Genomic DNA, 22,110 nt, shown 5'->3' with positions numbered 1-22,110 from the left:
TTCATTGTGGATATTCTGAAAACCTGACTGGCAAAGGGATACTCCAGGGCTGAGTTAAGAAACATTGGTTTATATGAAATCAATTTTATTGGTGACTAATACAATGCAATGTTGTGTGTGGCGAAGGTTAGAGCTACAGCCTCAGCATCCTGAGGCTGTGGGTTCAAATCCCTCACTGCTCCTTGTGACCTTGGGCAAGTCACTTAATCCCCTCATTGCCCCAGGTACACTAGATAGAGTTTCAACCCACCGGGACAGATAGGGAAATATGATTAAAAAGTACTTGAATGTAAACCACTTAGGTTATAAGTGGTATATAAATAATATAAATAAATAAATAACAATAAAGCTGCACTTATGCAAAGAGAAGAAAAATACCATGTAAGAAAACATATCATCAAAAAGTTTTCAAATATGTCCCTGACCCCTGACCCCTACCCTCCCACCAAACCCACCTTCCCAACCAATATCACAGCAGAACCATAAGGAGAGGCCTAGGAAGACCCGCTATCCAGCAGCCCCCGCCCATTTTTGGAAAATAAACCAAACAGAATCCCCAAAAGATTCAACACAAACATCTGTCCCTCTTGCCCAGGAGGCACAAGCCGTGCAACACTACACTCAAATGCACCAACATGCTCATGCACACACACTCACACACACACACGCTCTCTCTCCGCTGAGGGACCGTACCCTCTCCAAACAGGTAGGCTCAATCTGATAAGGCCAGTCCAGGAGAGCAGTATATCAGATGCAACAAGGGAAGTAGCATAATACGAACACTGCCAGTCAGGCAGTAGTGTCCAAAAACTGCTGCCATAAAGCGCAGTAGGATTTCCAGCTTTCCTGTGGGCAAGACAAATAAGTATCCAGCTCATATCGTGCTTGCTGTGTAATCAAGGCAATCCACAAAATGTAAGGGAGGCCTCCTCAGATGTCCAATATTTCAAAATAAGTTTTTTCCCCAAAAGAACAGCATGCAATACGAATTTCTAGGAGGACAGGTCCAAGTCATGTTGTTGCATTTCCTGGACATCCCCCAATAATAAAGCAGTCCCATTCCAGGGTATGTCTTCTTGCAGTAAACCGGCCAAGCAGCAATGTACAGAGTCCCAGAAAGTCAATTGCGGACACTCAAAAAAGGAGTGCAAAAATGTACCCTTCTGGGTTTTACATTTGGTACATTTGTCATCTGGCCACAACCCCATGACCAGCCCACGTGCGCGGGTAATGTAGAACATATGTAACAGTTTGAACTGTGTCTCTTGCAAAGTGACCGCCGTCACATGAAGGAAGAGTGTCTGAAAGAGAATATGAAGATCATATATGGAAACCACTAACCCCAGTTCAGTGGACCATTCCCGTACCAAGGATGACAAACACCCCTCCCCGGAACAGTCTCTACCCTCCCCATACCAAGTGGAAATTTTATTAGCTGGAGTGGGGGTGGAAAGGAAAATCAGATCCAGTTTACCATACGCCCACTGCTCCCCATGTGTGCGTACCAAGGTGTGGTAGTAGTGGTGGATTTGGAGGTAGGTGTAGGTAAGTGAGCGGGAGAGAGATGCCAGGATGCCTGCATTTGTGCTAGAGAAGGATAATGGCCCCCCACCCAAAGATAAAGTTGAGCCCAAGGTCATGTCTCGCCCTGTACCCCCCTGCAAGCCCGCCAGCCCCCCCTTCCTGGGCCAAAGTTCAGATTACAGAGAAGGGAGAGAAAAGGGGATACAAAGGGTAGCCTTCCCTGCAGCCGCCTCCACCAGCGCCAGGCCTTACAAAGTGGAACCAAAAACGGATACGTAGGAGGATGAGGTCCCCCACTCCCTCCCCCGGACTCATGGATGTCAGACGAAAAGTACCAGGGGTGACAGCAGTCCTCAAGCAAAGACGAGGGAGAGTATCGACGGGAAGATACCAATTGTTCATGTATCCAGTGTAGGAGCGCTGCAACGTTATAGACGTGAAGTGCAGGCAGACCAAGCCCTCCCCGATCTCTACTCTGGGCCAGTTTAAGAGTACTAATACGGGCCACCCTTCCTCCCCAGATAACTTTGCACTCTAATACAGTGCAAAATATAAAGACAGTAGATGTAAATTTGAAAAAACTGATACATAACAATCACCACTTTACAAATTAACAAATAAAAATAAAACAAATAATGAGAAATAAAAAAATACAATTTTATTGGACTAATCCCTGTAAGCTCGGTCCCCATCCCTGCAAACCACCTGATTCCATCCACACAAGCTTTGAATTGTTTATATTAAAGTATAAAAAGAAACAATATTCTGTTCAATTGTCAATTTATAAATCAGCGTCTTCTCCCCACTCTCTCTTCCCCATTTCCCTTCAGCGTCCTCAGCCCACTCTCTCTCCACTTTCCTTCAGCGCACGCACATAAAAACAAGCAATTTCATTCTATTCATTCATAGAAATTAAAGTCTAAATAATGCCAGTCACATAACAAAACATGATTTTACAAAAATAATTCCCTGCACAGTCAAGCCTGCAAGGATTACTAGATGCCTTTCAGCAGCTCCCCTCCCTCCCTCCCCCTTACCTTTGTGGCCAAGTCAAAATGATCTACCAACAATAAAATTTTAAAAACACAAAGCACGCTGTACGCAGAGAAAATGTTAATTATCATTTATATTCCGCGGGTTTTCAAAGAGGTCAAGGCAGATGACTTTATGCAATGTCACCTCAGTAACAACTATACAAAAATAGACAAATATTCCTCCTCCCTTTTTACTAAACCGCAATAACCGTGACTTTTCATCACGCGATAACCCCTGCGCTAGCCTAAAAACTACCGCCTGCTCAAAAGGAGGCGGTAGCAGCTAGCGTGGCCGGCGGTTTTGCGTGTGGTATTACGCCCGTTAAACTCTACTGTATTAGAGGACATGTGTTACTGTTTTTGTGGTGTTGCATTGTATCCAGGGTCTGGTTTCTTGGCGGTTCAGTTTAACTTTTGTCTACATATTTCTATTTTTAGTTTGTGATTATTCCATATTGGGCGAGGGTGTATCTCTGTTCTATGTGTATGAAAAGAACATAGTTTTCAGTTGGCATTGACTACAGGATCAATTGACTGTGCGGGATCTGGCTTGTTTAGTTTTACAATGTATGTGTTGGTGTTCTAGTGCTCACTGCAGTGTTTAAGATGCTGCCTTTTCCTAGGTACGCTCTTGTTGTGCGATATGTGGATTGTTACTAAAAGTCATATTTTTCATATAGATGGGGTATGTACGCCACTGGGCATGAGAATAAAGATTGGAAGCGTATACATTGCATAAGACTAAGGACTGACCCCAGAGTTCCCCAATTAGAACTATAAACCGCCCATTAGGATCCATAATTTGTCTATGAATGTGAAAGGGTATGTTTTTATGAATAAGTATAGCCACCCCACATTTTCGTGCTGTAAAGGAAGCGTAGGCCCAACCACTTCCTTCAAAGTTTGGTATGTTCGATAGAAGTCAGATGGGTTTCTTGCAAAAAAGCTATGTCAGTGTGTTCCTTTTTGAGATAGGCTAATATTTTTGTGCGCTTAATGGGGGAGTGTTCAATTGCATCATAGCATAGAAGCAGTATCACAGAATAATAACCAGACCTATACCAAAGAGTATGATAGGGGTGGGGCGTCTCTGCTTTTGCTTTTATCTGTTCTGACCTGTTTCAATATTTTATGTATGTAACTTTATTGTAAACCATTCTGGAATAAAACGGTATAGAAATTTTAAAAATAAACAAACACTTTTTTGAATTCCATCACCGTTTTCCTCTCTACCATTTCCCTCGGAAAGGTATTCAAGGCATCTATCACCCTCCCTATGAAAAAGAATTTCCTAACATTGCTCCTGAGTCTTCCTATCCGCAACCTCAAATTATGCCCTCTAGTTTTACCATTTTCTCTTCTCTGGAAAATATTTGGTTCTATATTAATACCTTTCAAATATTCATATCTCCCCTGTCTCTCCTCTCCTCCAGAGTATACAGATTTATGTCTTATAGTCTCTTCTCATACTTCGTCACCTTCCTCTGGACTTCAAGTCTTTTTATATCCTTTACCAGATATGGCCTCCAAAACTGAACACAATATTCCAAGTGCAGCCTCACCAATGACCTATAATGGGGCATCAACACCTCCCTTCTTCTGCTGGTTATTCTTCTTTCTATACAGCCTAGCATCCTTTTGGCTACAGCCACTGCCTTATCACACTGTTTCATTGCTTTAGATCCTCACAATCACCCCAAGGTCCCTCTCTCCATCAGTGCTTATCAGCCTCTCACCTCCCAGCACATACGGTTCCCTTGGATTTCTACCCCCCAAATGCATCACTCTGCACATCCTCACATTGAATTTTAGTTGCCAGATGTTAGACCATTCTTCTAACCTTTGCAGATCCTTTTTCATGTTTTCCACTCCCTCTGGGGTGTACACTCTGTTACAAATCTTGGTATCATTTGCAAAAAGGCTAGCCTTACCTTCTAACCCTTCAGCAATGTCGCCCACAAACATATTGAACAGAATTGGTCCCAGCACCAATCCCTGAAGCACTCCGCTAGTCACCTTTCCCTCCTCTGAGCAATAGCCATCATACTTGCAGGTATCTTATAAATATGGGTACACAGATATTTCTACATTCTACTCAAATTTGAATAGAAAAAAGAGTTAAAGTGGGAGTTCCACCCAAGTCTCAAGTTCACTGCACTGACCACTAGACTACTTATACCTGCTTTCTGCTCTACTAGTAACTTATAGTAACATAGTAAATGATAGCAGATAAAGACCTGAATGGTCCATCCAACCTGCCCATTAAAGCACATGATTAAACTAACTTGTTTCTTCTTTGATATTTCTGGGTCGTAGACTGTAAAGTCCACCTGATATTGTCTTACGTTCCAAATGCTGAAGTTGCTGTCCAAGCTCACTCCAGCCTATCCAACTATCCTGTTTGCAGGATATCTACCATAAAGTCTGGCCAGCAACATCCTCATGTTCCACCTTTGGCATTTGTCCATCAACCAACTTCTAATTCAGTTCACCACTTTCGGCCCTAACTTCAGCCCATAGAGTTTAAGAGCCTCCTATAAGGGCAGTGGTTAAAGCTACAGCAGAGATCAGCAGTGAATCGTTGGAATAGTTCTTTGAAGGCCTCACTTGATTTGGTAGTGCCAATAAAGGGAGAAAAGGTACATAAGAGGCTATGGAACATAAGAGGCTATGGTTCACTAATGAATTGCACTTGTTGAAGCAGTGTTTAAGGAGGAAGGAGAGAATGGCGAAAATATCCTTCATGGAACAAGGCGGCAGGCTATTATAATTACTTATCTTGTTATTGTGAGGCTGTACAAACTAAATATTATTATCATGCTAAGATTGAGCAGATGCCCTTGGATTCAAGAGAGATGTTTCAGGTGACCCACATCATGCCAGTTTTGAAATAACACCTTTTTTAGAGTCCAATTATTATTTTTTTTATAATTCTTTATTAATTTTTAAATAAATACAAAGTGCAATAGAACATACAAACAAATGGTACAATAAAACAGCACTTTTATCTAACAAAAGTTATATAAGTATATTCCCCCCCCCTTCCCCCTTCCCCCTTCCCTGGATGTGTGTGAACCTCCTATTAGAAATCAAAGGCTTATACTAGTGATCAGTTTTTACAAATGTCGTCAATGGCCCCCAAGTCTCATTAAAGTTTTTGTAATGGCCCAGCTGTTCAGAGTTCATTCACTTATATCTATACACTTGGCACAAGGTTTCCCACCAGAAGTTAAAATGCAGTCTATCCCAGTTTTTCGTAATTAACTGCATCGCTATCCCTGTCATAACGAGAAGTAATCTTTTCTGACTTGCACTAATTGGATTTCTAGTTTGTAACAAGGTTCCGAATAACACAATGTCATATGACAATGGGATAGAAGATCCCAATATCCTATTAATTTTCCCCCAGTTAGACTTCCAGAAGTTGAGTATCAAGAGACAATAGAACAACATGTGATCCAGTGTTCCTTCTTCAAGGTGACAGTGCCAGCGTCTATTAGACTTTGAACTATCTAACTTTTGCAAACGAACAGGGGTCCAAAAAATTCTATACAACAGAAAAAAACAAGTTTGTCTCATAGACGTTGATGCTTTTAGTGCAGGGTTAAAGTCAAATATCAAAAATAGTCCCAGCACATATCACTACCATATAAATATTTCAGATGTAAGTGAGCTATCAAATAAACATTCAAATGACATACTTTGGCATTTAAATGTCCTCTGAATAAGGTTGTATAGCCCACTCTTGAATTTAAACACAACCAGCAAAACAAACAAAAAAAACAACAGGACTTGCAGTAAAACACAGCAAAAGCAAACAAAAACAATACTGCAAGGAAATGTAAAGGGTACAGGAGTTTATTAAGAGCACAAAAACACGAAATGTAAAAAAATTATTTAAAAAAAAAAAGCATAAATTGCATTTAAAACAATTGGCTCTAATATTCCTGTGGACTGGACCCGATACGATCCGTGTTTCGAAGGAATCCTCCTTCCTCAGGGGTCCCTACTGGTGGTTCACAGAATATCAGAAAACCAGATTAAATACAGAAAGCAAAATTGGTGGTGAACAGGCATAAACAGCTCCTTTGCAATGCGCTGCAGTATTGTTTTTAATTTAAACACAACCAACCATTTCATCCTTGGACTCATGCCTTCATTGTGATTATAATAGATAATTCCCAAAGACTTCTTTATATTTTAACTTTCTTATAGTGTCTCCCATTCAATTAAAACAACACAAACTGGAGAATCAAGAAGGCGACAGCGTGTTAACACCTAGCTGAGAACACTCTGCCTTACCTTGCATTTTTCTACAGTGCCGTTTATTGGCTTGACTTTCTTTTCCGATGCCTCATACTAAACGCAAGGGCCAGCTGCGGAAGGATCTCCCCACGCCTAGGCAGGCGACGATGGAGCATTTCTTCGCTAGCTCACCATCGGTTCCAGGAGTGGAGCTGCCTGTGTTTGCCTCGGAGGAATGAGCCTCCAAGGCTTTAGGGCTTGAAATATCTCTTTCTCCTCCTGTTGCCCGCATGCTGCTGTGACCGGTGCTGGACAGAGAGGAAGGTCCGACTGCTGAAGCCTGGATGTGTCTGATGCAGTCGCACAGTGGGGGCTCTCACCCGGAACAGAACTCCGAAATTTCATCAAATCAGGAAGCGATTTCCCGCTCTCCTGTGGCGACATTGGAAGCAATATAGGCTACACTCCAAAGACTAGAAAATGTGAATAAATCGTCCGAGGAAGTTTCATCTATTGTGAGTAAACTTAATAATTTAACAACATCTGTTCAAGATATGAAGACTGAAACCTTTTCTAAGGTTTGAACAAGTGGACAAGGAGATAGCTGCATTACAAAATTTAGCTGGAGAGTTATGGGATAGGGGGAACAGTGATTCTTTCTGCATGGGAGACAGCAAGAGTGTTGGTTGATGGGAAACTGTCCTATTGTAGGGAGGTTCGGACAGGAGTACCACAGGGGTCTGCACTGTCAGCAGCACTCTTTAACCTATATCTTACACCTCTCTGTAAATTGTTGATAGATCTTGGCATCTCTTATAGGCTGTATGCTGATGACATTCAATTCATTTTCCTCATTGAAGGTGATTTTGAAACAGCAGTATCACGGATGCAGGTGGTTGTGACAGAGATAAAGAGTTGGATGGATTACAATAGATGAGCCTCCAAAAGACCAAAGTGATGTGTATTGGGAGATCTCTGGGCTCTGATACCCCTGTGGCTCTTGAGTTACTGAACGTAAGCATACCGATAGTAAAAGAGGTAAAGTATTTGGGAGTCCTAGTGGACTCAGGGCTTACTTTTAAGGGTTAGGTGCAGGCAATGGTCTGAAATGTGTTCTTTAAACTCTGTATGATGAGTTGCCTCAGGCCATACTTGACTGATTGTATGTTTAAAACTGTTCTCCAGTCAATCATTCTTTCTGGTCTTGACTACTGTAATTTGGTGCTCCTGGGTGTGCTTGCGTCTGCTTTTTATGCTCTCCAGGATGCACAAAACTCGATAATCAGGACGTTGTTTAGGTTAGGGAGAAGGAAACGTGTCCAAATGCTATATTACTTTGTTAACAACAATTTATAACAAATCCTGTAGTTTAACTATAACCAATACAGATTATGTGTGTGCATAATCTTGCTCAGAAATGCTTGATTGAGAGCATTCTGCCATATGTTCCCCCTCGTCAACTTCGATCTGTAGAGTTGCAGAACTACAAATTCCATCGGTTAAGGATCTTAGATTGTAAGGGTCCTAGTGAGTGGAATAGGCTTCATTTATACATACCTGTTCAAGCATCAAACTATGGCAAATATTAATACCTTAGAACTTCAATCCAAATCTTCCAAACTAATTCCAAGGTGTTTAGTATTAAACTTCTTTCACCATCATCCACTTATCCAGTATATACATAAGTAATGCCAAAGACCGAAACACCCCTCCTCCGTCCCATTATAGGTAAAATTTTTCGGGGAGGATCATGTGTTAAATCCTCACTGGTCCAGGCTCAATTTTCTCTATTACTAATTTCAAACATTTTTTTATTTAACTTTTTATCATTTAATGTGTTGTACTTATCTTAATTGGTAACTAAGCAGTTGGACCTGACATGTTTCGCTTTCGCTTTGTCAGGGATCCACACTATAAAAAATCATACCACAGTAATTAAAATCTCTAAAATATCTTTCCATTACTATAGTACAACCTCCGCTATCTAACTCTACTATAATATTCCTTACCATAGCCGCTATCATCCATCCCATATGCCAACTTCTTTGACGAAGCAGAAGCGAAACATGTCGGGTCCAACCACTTAGTCACCAATAAAGATAAGTACAACACATTAAATGATAGAAAGTTAAATAAAAAAGTGTTTGAAATTAGTAATAGAGAAAATTGAACCTGGACCAATGAGGATTTAACACATGATCCTCCCCAAAAATTTTTACCTATAACGGGACGGAGGAGTGGTGTTTCTGAGGTCTTTGGCATCATTTATATATATGCCAGCAGCATAATTTGTGGAACTTTAAACAACAATTACCTCTTTTGTCAGATGAAATAAAGAGCTTGACTTTTGAGTGTGAGAAGATTGCGGGGCGCTGGTAGCCCATTTAATTTTATTGTTTCTAATTTGTGATGTATTGTTATATTTGTTGGAATGATGTATATGGATGTAATTTTGTAACCCGCTTTGGGAAAAGGCGAGATAGAAATAAACCATAAACTAATAAAAATAGATATGACTTTCTTACAAAACCATTCTCCTTCTTTAAAAAAAAACTAAGGGCTCCTTTTACTAAGCTACGGTAGTGTTTTTAGCACACGCAGCAGATTAGCGTGTACTAACCCTGCACTACACAGCTAATGCCAGCTCAATGGTGGCATTAGTGTCTAGTGCACACAGCAATGTAGTGCGCGCTAAAACCACTACCGCAGCTTAGTAAAAGGAGCCCTAAGTATTGCTGTTATTTTGCATCTCAAGAAACACTGAGTAAAAGCATTCCTAGGTGAGTTTTAGGTTAAAGTGGAAAAGAGAAAAGGGAAATTGAAAAGCACATACTTGAATTTTCCCAGCCAGGAGTCAGCAATAATGGCTCCAAGGATTGGAGTCAAATAGCACAAAGCGACAAAAGTATGATAGATGACTGTAGAAAGGTTTTCATCCCACTTCAGGAAATAGTTGAAGTATAAAACCAGAACAGCTAAATGAGAAAATAAGTGACTGATTAAAAAAATCAGAGGCATATTGTTAATCAAATCAAAAATGAATACTAAGGGAGAAATTACCTCGCATTCCATAGTAAGAGAATCTTTCGCAGAATTCATTGATGACAATGAAGAAGATACTTATGGGATAACCAAAGCAAGTTGGCTGGAAAGGATACAAAGATGCATAATGTAATTGATCAAACATCCATAATACAATTTTTTGTTTGTTTCTGAGAAATTCTACTTTAGGAATCCCAAATCTACCAGAGCGTCCAAGATCTACCCAGGCTGTATGCCCTTTCTCCTGCTTTCCAAATTGATTAACAGTCTTCCAGAACAATGGTATACTACCAACAAGAGGTGTATTGTTGGTGAACAAGCAGGCAATGCTGATTGTTATGGGAGTACTAAAAGACCATCCATTTTCTGACTCTGGGGCAGTCCTCTCTCCTTTTCCCATAGCAGATGATTCTGGTTTAGAAAGGAAGCCTACAGAGGCACTGGGAGTGAAAGAAGGGACATATGGAAAAGATGCCAAATGGACAGCAAAGCTGCATTCTTTCAGTGTCCCCTCTTCATCTCAACTTAAATGTCTCCAAATTCTACAAAATTGTGCTGCCAGGCTTCTCTGTAGGGCTAACAAGTTTGACCACATTTCTGACTACATTGGCTTCCTATCAAATTCTGGATACTCTTCAAAAGATTTTTAACATACAGAAGGCAATTTTTGAAAGGACATCTAAGTTCAACTTTGGACATTTCCCACATAACATCCAGTTGGAAACATCCAAGAAGCCATTTTTGAATTGCAAACCACTAGAAGTCCAAATATGTATATATATATATATATATATATATATATATATAAAACTGTCTACTTGGATGTCCAAGCCGCTTAAACATCCAAAGTTATACCCATTTTTTAATTCATAAAATTCCAAGTTGGAAACATTCAAATGGACTGCATTTGGCACTTGGATGTAGGAGGGGCCAACCTTGTAATGAACTGACCACCCAGACATCCCAACAGAGCAGTGGCACTTAACAGGTACCAAAAGTACCTCTCACCATAACCCCCTTATAATTTAGAGTGAGCACCCTACAACTCCCCTAATATCTATAATATCTACTTGTCTACCACTCCAATAGCCCTTATGGCTACAGGTGGCATCTATATGGCAGAAGAGTAGGGTTTTGTTGGGCTCATACTTAACACTATAGATGCTGTGGTTAGAGTGCCTTATGGGTCTGGCTCCTCCTCTCTATGGTTCACTAGTCCGCTCACCCAGCTACTATGACACCTGTGTGATGTTCTACTAGACCAGTGTATCACAAACTGTGTGCCGCAGCACACTAGTGTGCCTCCTGAGATTTCAAGTGTGCCACAGCACACTGGGCAGGAAGAGAGGCTCCAGCATCTGTGTAAGCTGACTTGCAACTTCCTCCTACCATCGTGTATGCCGGGACTCCTGCCTTCCTCATCTTCTCTCCCCACCCCCAAACCAGCAGCAGCAGCAGCAGCTGTGTGCTTTTAACTTCGCCACACAGCTGCCACTAGCATTAGTTTAGACGCGGTTTCATCAGGCAGCCTCGAGGCCTTTGCTAGGCCGACCCGCTTCAATGATACAAGGCGGGCCAGCCTAGCAAAGGCCCCGAGGCTGCCTGATGAAACCGCAACTAAACTAATGCTAGCGGCAGCTATGTGGCAAACTTAAAAGCACACAGTAATCTGCTGCTAGGCTAGAGAGAGATTACTGGAGAGGGAAGGGAGAAGGGGTACTGCTGAATAGGGGAAGAAGAAAAAGGGAGGTATTTATGGACAGGGAGGAGGGAAAAGAAATGAAGGAGATTTACTGCTAGACAGGGGGAGGAGGGAAAGGAGAAGGGGTGCTGCTGGACAGGGAGGGGAGGGAGGGGAGAAGGGGTACTGCTGGACAGGGGGGAGGGAAAGGGAAGGGAGAAGAGGTGATGCTGGACATGACACAAGGGGAGGGAAAGGAAAGGTGCTACACACTGGAGGGGAGGGTGAGATGGTGCATGGGGAGATGGTGCATGTTGAGTTGGGGGATGGGAAAGAGGGATGCCACTCGAGGGAAGAGGCATGGACAGAGAGAAAAAGCATGCAGGAGGCAGAAAGTGTTGGACTCATGGAGAGGGCAACATGGATGGGGAAGACAGAAAGGAGGGAAGGAGAAATGGCATACTCATAGAAGGGGGAGAGGGGAGAGGGTGAAAAGTTGAACTCATGGAGGGAGAGAGAGAGCGAGAGCGAGAGAGAGAGATGTTGGTTAGGGGAGCGAAGGAGGACCAGAGGGGAAGCATGCAGGAGGAAGAGAGAAAGAAATGTTGGCTGGTGGAAAGGAGGGAGAAATGTTGGACTGGGAGGGGGGACCAGAAAGGAGGAAGGGAAGGGAGATGGACTGCAGGGGATAGAAAGAAGGAAGGGAGAGAGAAATGTTACACTGGAAGGGAGGAGAGATGACTAAAAAATGGGAGAGATACCAGAACAGGGAATGAAAGGGAAGGGAGTCTGGTAGCACAATAGAAATAATAATAGTAGTAGTGATAGTAGTAGTAGTAATAGAGAGAAATGCCAGATTATGGGAAGGAGAGGAGAGAGATGCAAGACTGGGTAGGGAAGAAAGGAAAAAGAGAGATATTGGACCATGGAAACAGGGAGGGAAGGAGAGAGAGATAGGAAGGGAAGGCAAGGAAAAGTTTATTTTGAGAAGAAAACAGAAAAATTGAATGTTAAGTTAATGCCAAAGACGGATGCATGGCAGAAAGAGAAGGAAAGAAAAAATAGTCAATGGATAAGAAGGCCCTGGAAACATAGTTAAAAGCACAGAAAAATAAAGTCACCAGACAACAAAAGTAGGGAAAATGATTTTATTTTCAATATAGTGATTGAAATGTGTCAGTTTTGAGAATTTATATCTGCTGTGTATATTGTTTGTATATGAAAAATGAATGGAAAAAATTGCATTACAATTAGTAAAGGCGGCGGGATCTGGGGCAGAGCTTGGGTGGGTTTAGGGTTGAGCTTGGGAGGTCTGTGGTTGGGGGTACTTAGCTTGAAGAAGTTGAGAAACACTGCTAAAGTCAATCAGCCGGCCCAAGCGCCTCTCCTTCTCTCCCACCCTCTTCCCTGCTGGCACCCCCTACTGGCGTCTCAGGGCTCATCTGGAAGGCCTCTGTGCAAGTGCAGATGTTGACGTGATGTCATCATACAAGCACATGATGTCATCACGACAATGTCCACGCACTTCCGTGTGCCTCAAGCTGTGATCACTACCTTTAGTGTGCCCCAGCTCGAGTAAGTTTGAGAGACACTGTACTATACTTTCTCATACCAGATGCTCTACAGACAGGTATGCACTTTTACATTCAGAGTTTTGTGGGGAGGAAGGGTGTGTGTGACCACTAGGGGAGTATGGGTGGATCATTACTTAGTCCCTCCAGTGGCCATCTGGTCAATTTGGGTACCTTTTTGGGCACTTAGATGCTCCTAAAACATGTTAAGCCCTAAACATTCAAGCTCTGTTCAGGACATCTTAGAAAATGTTCGATTATAGCTGCAAAACAACCAAGTCCAAGCCCACCAAAGCCTGCCTATTTACACATCAACATGCCCCCTTGATTCTTGGATGTACAGCGGGGAAACACATCCTGCTAGACATCTAAAAACCTGGGTTTGAAAATTGGCACTTGGACATATTTGTGAACACAACATCCAAGTGTTGACTTAGGCATTTTTTTGGCGTTTTTTCTCTTTTGATTATGCCCCTAAAAGACTATCGGTATCACTTCTTATCTATATGTTCTGAAAATCCCCTACACACCTTCCCATTCTTTGCATTCCTTTCACTCCCACTGCTAAACCTGTTTCGCTCCTGCGTCAGGGAATAAAAAAGAGATTTAATCGATTGTAAAGATGGTATAGTCTCTGCTACAGATTCAAAACAGCTTCATAAGCATACATTTTTACATATGGCCGTTAACGCTTGAAGAAAATGTATGCTTATGAAGCTGTTTTGAATCTCTAGAAGAGACTATACCATCTTTACAATCGATTAAATATCTTTTTGGTTCCCTGATGCAGGAGCGAAACAGGTTTAGCCTGTCAAAACCTCTGACAAAGCTAAGTGTCTTGTCATTCTAATTGAATATTTTTTGAAAAAGATTAGACTGCGATATACAGCACTTAAAGGTGTTTGAAGACACTTTAAGCATATGCGATGATTTGGTGGTGAGCCGATATTCTTGGGGTAAATACCCCTTGTTTTTGTCTCTATGTCTCTGAGCATATTCAGCTTTTGAATTATATATATATGAGAAGTCCAATGCTTATGTGCACAAGATTGTTAATCTTTTTAGAGGAGTGATCTTTATTCTTGATATTCAACCAGTTTGGTATACCCTCAATCACAAATATTGATTAATTTTTTCCCCATTGATATTTTGACTGAGTCCATGCAAATAGAAGCAGTATAAAAAGTTTTAATAAATATAAACAAAGTGATTAATTTTTTCTCCATTGATATTTTGACTGAGTCCATGCAAATAGAAGCAGTATAAAAAGTTTTAATAAATATAAACAAATTTATTAGCTTGAACCCAGGGCCAGATTAACACTATATTAGAAACCCCCTTACAAGGATTTCCCTTCCCCCTCCCCCAGATTTGGGCCTAGATTCTCAAAAAAACTGCATTAAAAAAATGATGGGCTGCTATCGCAGCCGTTCTGGTAGCAAATTTAAAAAAGTGAGTCATTCTTCAAAAAACGCTCATGTAAATGAGGTTGGTGGAGACTCGCTAAATTTGCATGTGCCCATTGCTGGTGATATTGATGGGGCACATGTGCAGAAAAAATGCAAAAAGAAAAAACAACAACCCAACAGCAGGAGAGATGTTCAATCTCTCCTGCTGCCAACCAATACTCCCCCCCCCCCCAGCAGTAGGAGAGATTCCCACTCTGTCACGCTGCCAAGCAAACCCCACCCCCTAGCAGCGGGATAGATGCCCATTCTCTCCCGCTGCCACACAATATTCCTGCCCCCCCCCCCCCCGGCTCCGACCCTGGTGCATCCTGGAATACACCGGGGAGGGGCATGAGGCTCTGATTGGCCCAGGTTGTTTAAGGTCCCTCCTATGGTAGAGGTCTTAAACAACCTGAGTCAATCAGAGCCGCAGGCCCCTCCCCAGTGTGTCCCAGGATGCACCGGGGAGGGGATGGCCTATTTTGAAGAGGCGGGCCAGCTGGCTGGATGGAGTAGGCATCCCTCCGGTCAGCCATCTAATTCAAAATGCGGGGAAGAGGGGTCAGAGGCAGGGGTGGTTGTGTGGCAGCAGGAGAGAATGGACATCTCTCTCACTGCTGGGGGAGGTCGCTTGGCAGTGAGAGAGGGTGGACATTTCTCCTGCTGCATGGGGAGGGGGGGGTGTTGTGTGGCAACAGGAGAGAGTGGGCATCTCTCCCACTGCCAGGGTTTTAAATAGTGCTGTCACTGTACCAGCACCCCTGGACCAGTCATGTGATTTGTGTCACTAAAAGTCAACACCGCTCTTTAAAAATGGCTCAGCGATTTTAAAGAATCCACCGGTATGCTCAGTTTAATGTTGAGGAACCCATTTATATGGTAGTGTCAGAGACTGCTAGAAAGCGTGCTAAAGACGGAGATAAGCTGTTTTGATAATCCGCCACTAAAATGCGTGCAGGCTAAACCATCGGAAACCAGTTAAAGTTTTGAGAATCTGGGCCTTAGTTCTTTTCTCACCCTTCCCCTTGTGACAAACCCACTGCAAGCCCTGGTTTTGTCACAGGAAAATCTAGGAAAACATACAAACCCCGGTGCAGGAGGGCAGACCAGGTCAGAGCCCATAACAGAGAAATAGCTGACTACCATATGAGCAGTGAGGATGAGATTGACACAGAATAGCAGGACAGATAAGCGCAAGAAAATTTTGCCTTACCTAAAGCAGTGCCTAAACAAAGCAAGAGATTGCTGCCCTGCTACTACCCTGTTTCTGTGAGACAGAAACCAGAGAGAAAGTTTTCTCTCAGAGAAACGTCACAGGCTGAGGATGGAAAGCCCTTCCCCACACAAAAGCCACATTGAGGAGAGTGATGCTGTGACAGAATCTTGGCTAGACCAAATGGAGGTAGCCTGAATAAACATGAGTTTGCGGAATGATTTTTTTTTTTTGCTGTTTTTTTTCTCTTGTGTGCAGACTGTGGGTGCTGCAATTGAAACTACATTTTTGGACTGTAAAGTTTTCTGCATTATCTCTGTGCCTTAAACCTAAGGAACTGATTCTTTTGCTAAGCAATGCAATGGCTAAAATTTGGTCAGAGGCTGAGCAGGAGAACTCAGCCTGATTCACTATTAGCAGAGCTCCATGTGCAGGCACCAGCTGCTAGCTGTTGCCATGGCAGCCCCTTTGATTGCCCTGAGCCTGCATGCTTCTCAGTAAAATTCTGAAAATCTCTGAGGTTAAAAGCTTTCCGGTTTTCATTGCTATGTTTGTAACAACCCCAGTGCTAATCACCTTCCTGTTTTGATGAAGTTTACCTTTGAGAACCATTCTCATATGTCTGCTGCATGAATGCCATAGAAAATGTTTTTATGCCTCGGTAAGACCATTTTTGCACAGAATTTTAAACCTGATGTCTCTCTCATGGCTATCTGTGCCTGTAACCCAGTATTGCTGGTGTGTAAGCTAATGCAGTAAGACTCATGGTGAAGTACAGCACAGGTTGTAGCTTCTTTTGCCACTGTAAATGGTGGAAAAATTAACTGAAGGAATTGTTCTGAGAAAGCTACAAACAATCCTGAAGTTAGGCTCTGGTGAAGAGAACTGTATTGACTTATCTGATAAAGTCCAGAGCTCGTGGCTGAGTTAAATTACAGAGTAAACCTTGCTTACTGCTGCACAAACTAAGCCAATGTTATGAACTTTGATTTTGGTGGCCAACCTACATTTTTTTCTTTTGCCATCCTGACTGTGTGATCTATTCATTGAAAGGCCTACTGAAAAGATTAGTTCTAGGCTGTTACCTAAAGTTAAAAGTCCTGAAGGGCTCCTCTAGTTCCAGGGGGAACACGCCAAACCAGAGCAGTGTGTTACTACCCAGCTGCCCGCCATGCTCTTTGGGGGCACAGGTGTGACACCCTCCAATATTTCACTTATCCAGAAGTAGAAGGAAATGCACAGAACCTATCTATTGGTGTGGTGGCAGCATTACTTTGTGAGTGAAGAGGAAGACCTGCAACCACATGCTTCAAATGGAGAGGTTTAATGGTTAGAATTGGTGAACTGCCAAGTTACCCACTTCCAGGAAGAAAATTGTGAAATAGTCCTGGATTTCTGCAACCCTATCCTGGTACCTTATGAACATGAAGCGCTGATTTAATTTGGTAGTTTCAGGGACTCCAAATAGCACACTGAATATGTAAGTTTGACTGCCAGATTGGCCAAAAAGTGTCTCTCCTGGAGCTGGGTAGTTTGGCAGCTCTAAAGCAGTGAGTTAAGAACCAAAGAAGTTGTGCAAGTCATTTTTACCCTCCAGTGCCCCTAGTACAAACTAGAGATGCCGAGGGCCAATGTAATTAATAATAATAATAACAGTTTATATACCCGCAGGACCGTGAAGTTCTATGCGGTTTACATTAATTAAAAATGTTACAGATTCAGTAGAACTAACAAAGTCAAAGTCTAGAGATCAGTTATTTTGGGAAAGATTGTGCAAATCAGCTACCTAAGTACTTTAGGAACAGATATGTTTTTAGGTGTCCCCTAAATTCCCCATAAGTATTAGCAAGCATGAGTAATTGCTTCAGATATTTACCCCATAATGCTGCCTGATATGAGAAAAATTGTTGATGATGTCTTTTAAATTTACAGGCAGTCCCCAAGTAATAGATACCAACCTGACTTAAGTATGACCCATACTTAAGAGCTTGGTTGTGGCTTCATTTGATTTCACTGAGCAGTATTTCCAGGGGAATAGAGTCCTACACTTCTCCTGTAGCAGATTCAGGAATGATGCATGGCCACATTAACAGTGTGTGGTTGTGCATGCTGTACCTTAGAGCAGTGTTCTTCAACCACCGATCCATGGACCGGCGCTGGTCCGCAGAAATTTCCTGCCGGTCCACAGGGCCGGCACATGCATCGGGCCCAAGACAGTGTTCTTTAACTGTCGGTCTGCAGTGCAATCGATGCGGTGTTATCTTCGGGCCAGTTCCCCTCTTCAGTACTGCCGCAGCCTTACTGTCAGAAGCCTTCTCACAACATCAGAGGAAAGGCTTCCAGGTGAGGCGCGAGGAGCCACTGCCCGTGGCTTTGTGCACTGCGGCAGTAAGGAAGAGGGGAGCGGGCCCGAAGATAACACCAGGGGCGGTACAAAATGGCCAGGCGGGAGCAGGCCAGAAGGTAAGGCACAGCATAGGGCATACATAATGTGACCATTTATTTTTTTCATCAAAACGGGATATCTATTAATATTCAGTCCCGCCCCCCCCAATCCCGCCCTAGCCCCACCCCAATTTCTTCCATTCATTTTCATGTACACACAATATCTTATTAATTCATAATGGTAAATATAAAAAAAAAATCACAAAGCACACTGTACGCAGAGAAAATGTTAATTATCATTTACGAGTTTCAGGGTTTTTTCAAAGATGTCAAGGCAGATTACTTTAAAATATGCAATGTCACCTCAGTAACTATAGAAAAATAGACAAATATAGTGCAAAATATAGACAGCAGATATAAATTCTCAAAACAGACACATTTTGATCACTAAATTGATAATAAAATCATTTTTCCTACCTTTGTTGTCTGGTGATTTCATGGTTCTGACTGTGCATCCAATCTTTCTTTCTTTTCCATCCAACATTTCTTTCACAATCCAGCCCCATCCCCTTTGGGTCCAGGTCTCTCTCTCTCTTTTCCCTCTGTTACCCTCCCCAGATCCAGTGTAATTCTCCTTTCTACCTTTGTTTCAGGTCTCCCTCTCTCTCCCCCTCTGACTGAACCTCCCATAGTCCTGCATCTGCCTCCTGTCTTTCCCCTTTCATCCAAGCCTTTTTCTCTGTAGTCTTTCTAATGTGCTTACAACCCCCTCCCCTTTCTCTGCCTCTTTCTCTCCTTCTTTCCTTCCTCACTCCTTCCCTTCCAGCAGATTTTAGCATATTTCTCTCCTCCTTTTTTCCCCTCAGATCTAGTATCTGTCTCCTTCCTCTTTTCCTCCTCCCAGGTCTGGTATCTGTCTCCTCTCCTTCCCCCCTGCTCTGGCATCTCTCTCTCTCTCTGCTCCCTTCCTCCCTTCCTCCTTCCCTGGTCTTCCTTCTCAATTTATTTTCTGCCTCTGTCTAAATTCTTTTTTACTATTCAGTCCTCAATTTCCCTCTTTCACTGTGTCTACCTATAGCTTGCCACCTCTTTCCCTCACCCCTTCCTGTAACTAACTCTATCCTCTTCCCTCAATCCTGCATGTGCCCTTTTTTCTTTCTCCTCCCCACTTCCTTCCAGCGTCTGCTCCCCCTGTCCCCCACACTTCCATTCAGTGTCTGTTTCCCTCTCTCTACCCCTTCCATCTACTGTTCACTCTCTGTCTCGCCCCTTCCATTCACTGCCCTCTCTATTCTTTCCATCCAGTGTCTGCCCTCTCTCTCTCTCTCTCTCTTCCATATGGCATGTTCCCTCTTTCTATACTCCTTCCATAAACTATCTATCCTGTGCCCCTTCTCTCCTTTGTACATGATTGATTTCAGCTCTGTCACCTCTCCATTTTTCTCTCTGTCACCACCCCCTCCCCTATGCTCTGCATCTCTCTCTTCTCCTTTCTTTCCTTCCCACCCCACGGTCTGGAATCATCCCTTCCCTGATTCCCTGGCATCTCTCTCCTTTCCTTTTCTTCCATCTCTCCCTCCCCCTCCATGCTCTGACATCTCCTCCTTCCTTTCCCCCTTCCTTTTCCCTTGGTCTGGCATACCTTCCTCCTTCCCTCCATGCCCTGGCATCTCTTCTACTCTCTAAGCCCTGGCATCTACTTTCATTCCCTTCCTCATCTTTCTTCTCCCTCCAGTTGGGTACAGCAACACTCTCCCCAATTCTCTCCCCATCTGCTCCCTTTCCTCCTTCTGTCACCTAAGGCCTGGTGTCCTAAACTTCATCGGGCAGCAGCAGCATTCACAATTCACTGCTTTTGCCGGCTTCAGGCCTTCCTCTCTGTCGGGTCCTGTCTTCACGAAAACAGGAAGTAGGCAGGACCCGGCAGAGAGGAAGGCCTGAAGCCGGCAACAGCAGCGAATTGTAAACGCTGCTGCTGCCCGAAGAAGGTAATGGCACCAGGCCTTGGAGCACCTGAGGCAGACCGCTTCTCCCCCCTCCCAGCTGAACTCCCGCTGACCCTCCTATCTCTCCCTCCCATGCGAGCCCTGCCAACCCTCCCAGCGAGAGGACCAAGCAGCAAACCTGCCTCCAATAGCGTTGGCAGCCGCAACACGCTAAACAGGCTGCTTCGCAGCTTTCTCCTGCCAGTGAAGTGTCACTGATGACATCATCAGTGATGCGGCAGAGGGACTTACGTGCATGAGAAAGCTGCAAAGCAGCCTGTTTAGCATGCTGCAGCTGCCAACACTACTGGAGGGAGGTTTGCTGCTTGGTCATCTCGCTGGGAGGGTCAGCAGAGTTCACATGGGAGGAAGAGATAGGAGGGTCAGCGGGGCCCGAGTGATGATGCTGCCGCTGCCGAATCCAGGCTGCGATCCCCTGTCCCTTTGTCCCCACTCACAGCTTTGGGACGCCCTCTCTGAAAACGGGACATTTTGGTGTCCTGAAGTTGTGAGTGAGGACAATGGGACAGGGGATCTGAAAAAGGGACTGTCCCGTTCAAAATGGGACATATGGTCACCTTAAGTATACACAGCATATGTATAATGAAAAAAAACAACCCTGTTCTTTGAGGCCTCACTGCTTAAATAGTATCCTAGGCTAGCTTTCCACTGCCCTATTTTCTAACCTGCTGATTTTTTTACATGGTGGATAAATCATAGATCACAATCATTAATTTAAGTTTTAATCACATTGTTACATAATGTTCATCCACAAAAGGAAGCATTAACTGAGTTAGGCAAAATTGTCTGATTCAATGTGTCTGATAGAGTTTTTGTTAAAATTGCCTCCCTTTCCCAGTGTAAACGGTTATAGGGAAGGTAGAAGTATAGCTGGTCATGTACTATTTGTCTTTAATTAGAGAAAGAGAAATCTAGAAAAACAAAACAAAACCCAAACATGCAAGGAGGGAGACAACAAAGGTAGGGGGAATGATTTTATTTTCAATTTAGTGATTGAATTGTGTCAATTTTGAGAATTTTCATCTGCTGTCTATATTTTGCACTGTTCTGGAAGAAATGCATTTGCTTCTTTTCCTCTGGGGTTGGACTGCATGCAGAGTCTTGCATCTTAGGATTTGCTTGTATATATTAGTACTTTTAGTTTGTGATCCTGTATTTGCATAGGTTGGAATGAATGTTGAGAAGCATACAGTGTGCTTTGTGTAGTTTAATTTTGTGGTTAACCATTATGTGTTGTTAATATAAGATTATATTGTGTGTGTATATATGAAAAATGAATGGAAAAAATAGTGTTACAATTAATACTATTATGGGGCCGGGGTCAGGGTCAGAGATTAGGCAGAGATGGGCGGGGTCTGGCCCACGACTTAGCCCAGTGCTTTTCAGATGCCGATCCACAAAATAATTATTTTATTTCCGCCGGTCCATAGGTGTAAAAAGGTTGAAGAACACTGCCTTAGAGGGAACACTACTAGGGACAGTTGACCCTTTTGATAGCTGGGAGCAGAGATAAGTACCAAGAATTTTAAAATCTACAAGTTCTGAGTTACATACAAATCCAACTTAAGAACAGCTTTAAAAATGTAACTCATTCTTAACCCGGGGCCTGCCTGTGTATATTTAAAGTATGAACTAGAGATGCCATGGGCCAATGTAATTGAAGTATATATTTACAAAGTTTTAGGTGTGAGAAAAGCTTCACAATTGGAAGCAGTAAAATAAAAATATTAATTTTGTTTGGTTTTTATGAAAGGATATAGACAGAAAGAAGGCAGTATTAAGACACTATTCAAAGGAATTTGTCTAGGAAACTTAATAGCTAACTGGGTAAATTCTGTAGGCTGATAACTTCCTTTCATTTAGGGGCACATTTTCAAACCACTTAGACACACAAAGCACCATAAGTTTCTATGATACTTTGTGTGCCTAAGTGTTTTAAAAATGAGACTCCTAGTATATGT

General features: G+C 42.8%; 1 protein-coding gene across 2 annotated transcripts in view; it reads right to left on the bottom strand.

The window, feature by feature from the left end:
• Positions 1 to 22,110, bottom strand: part of SLC15A1 (solute carrier family 15 member 1) — a 307,479-nt gene that overhangs the window by 218,753 nt on the left and 66,616 nt on the right. For both annotated transcript variants that reach the window (XM_033947427.1, XM_033947428.1), the window contains exons 3-4: positions 9,864 to 9,948; positions 9,637 to 9,778 (exon numbers count right to left, since the gene is read on the bottom strand). In XM_033947427.1, the coding sequence (XP_033803318.1) occupies positions 9,637 to 9,778; positions 9,864 to 9,948 (227 nt within the window). The remainder of the gene's footprint in view (positions 1 to 9,636; positions 9,779 to 9,863; positions 9,949 to 22,110) is intronic.

This window comes from Geotrypetes seraphini, chromosome 6, assembly GCF_902459505.1.
Source record: "Geotrypetes seraphini chromosome 6, aGeoSer1.1, whole genome shotgun sequence".
NCBI classification, from domain to species: domain Eukaryota; kingdom Metazoa; phylum Chordata; class Amphibia; order Gymnophiona; family Dermophiidae; genus Geotrypetes; species Geotrypetes seraphini.
The sequence above is the reverse complement of the archived record's forward strand: the minus strand, read 5'-3'. Positions and strand labels throughout refer to the sequence as shown.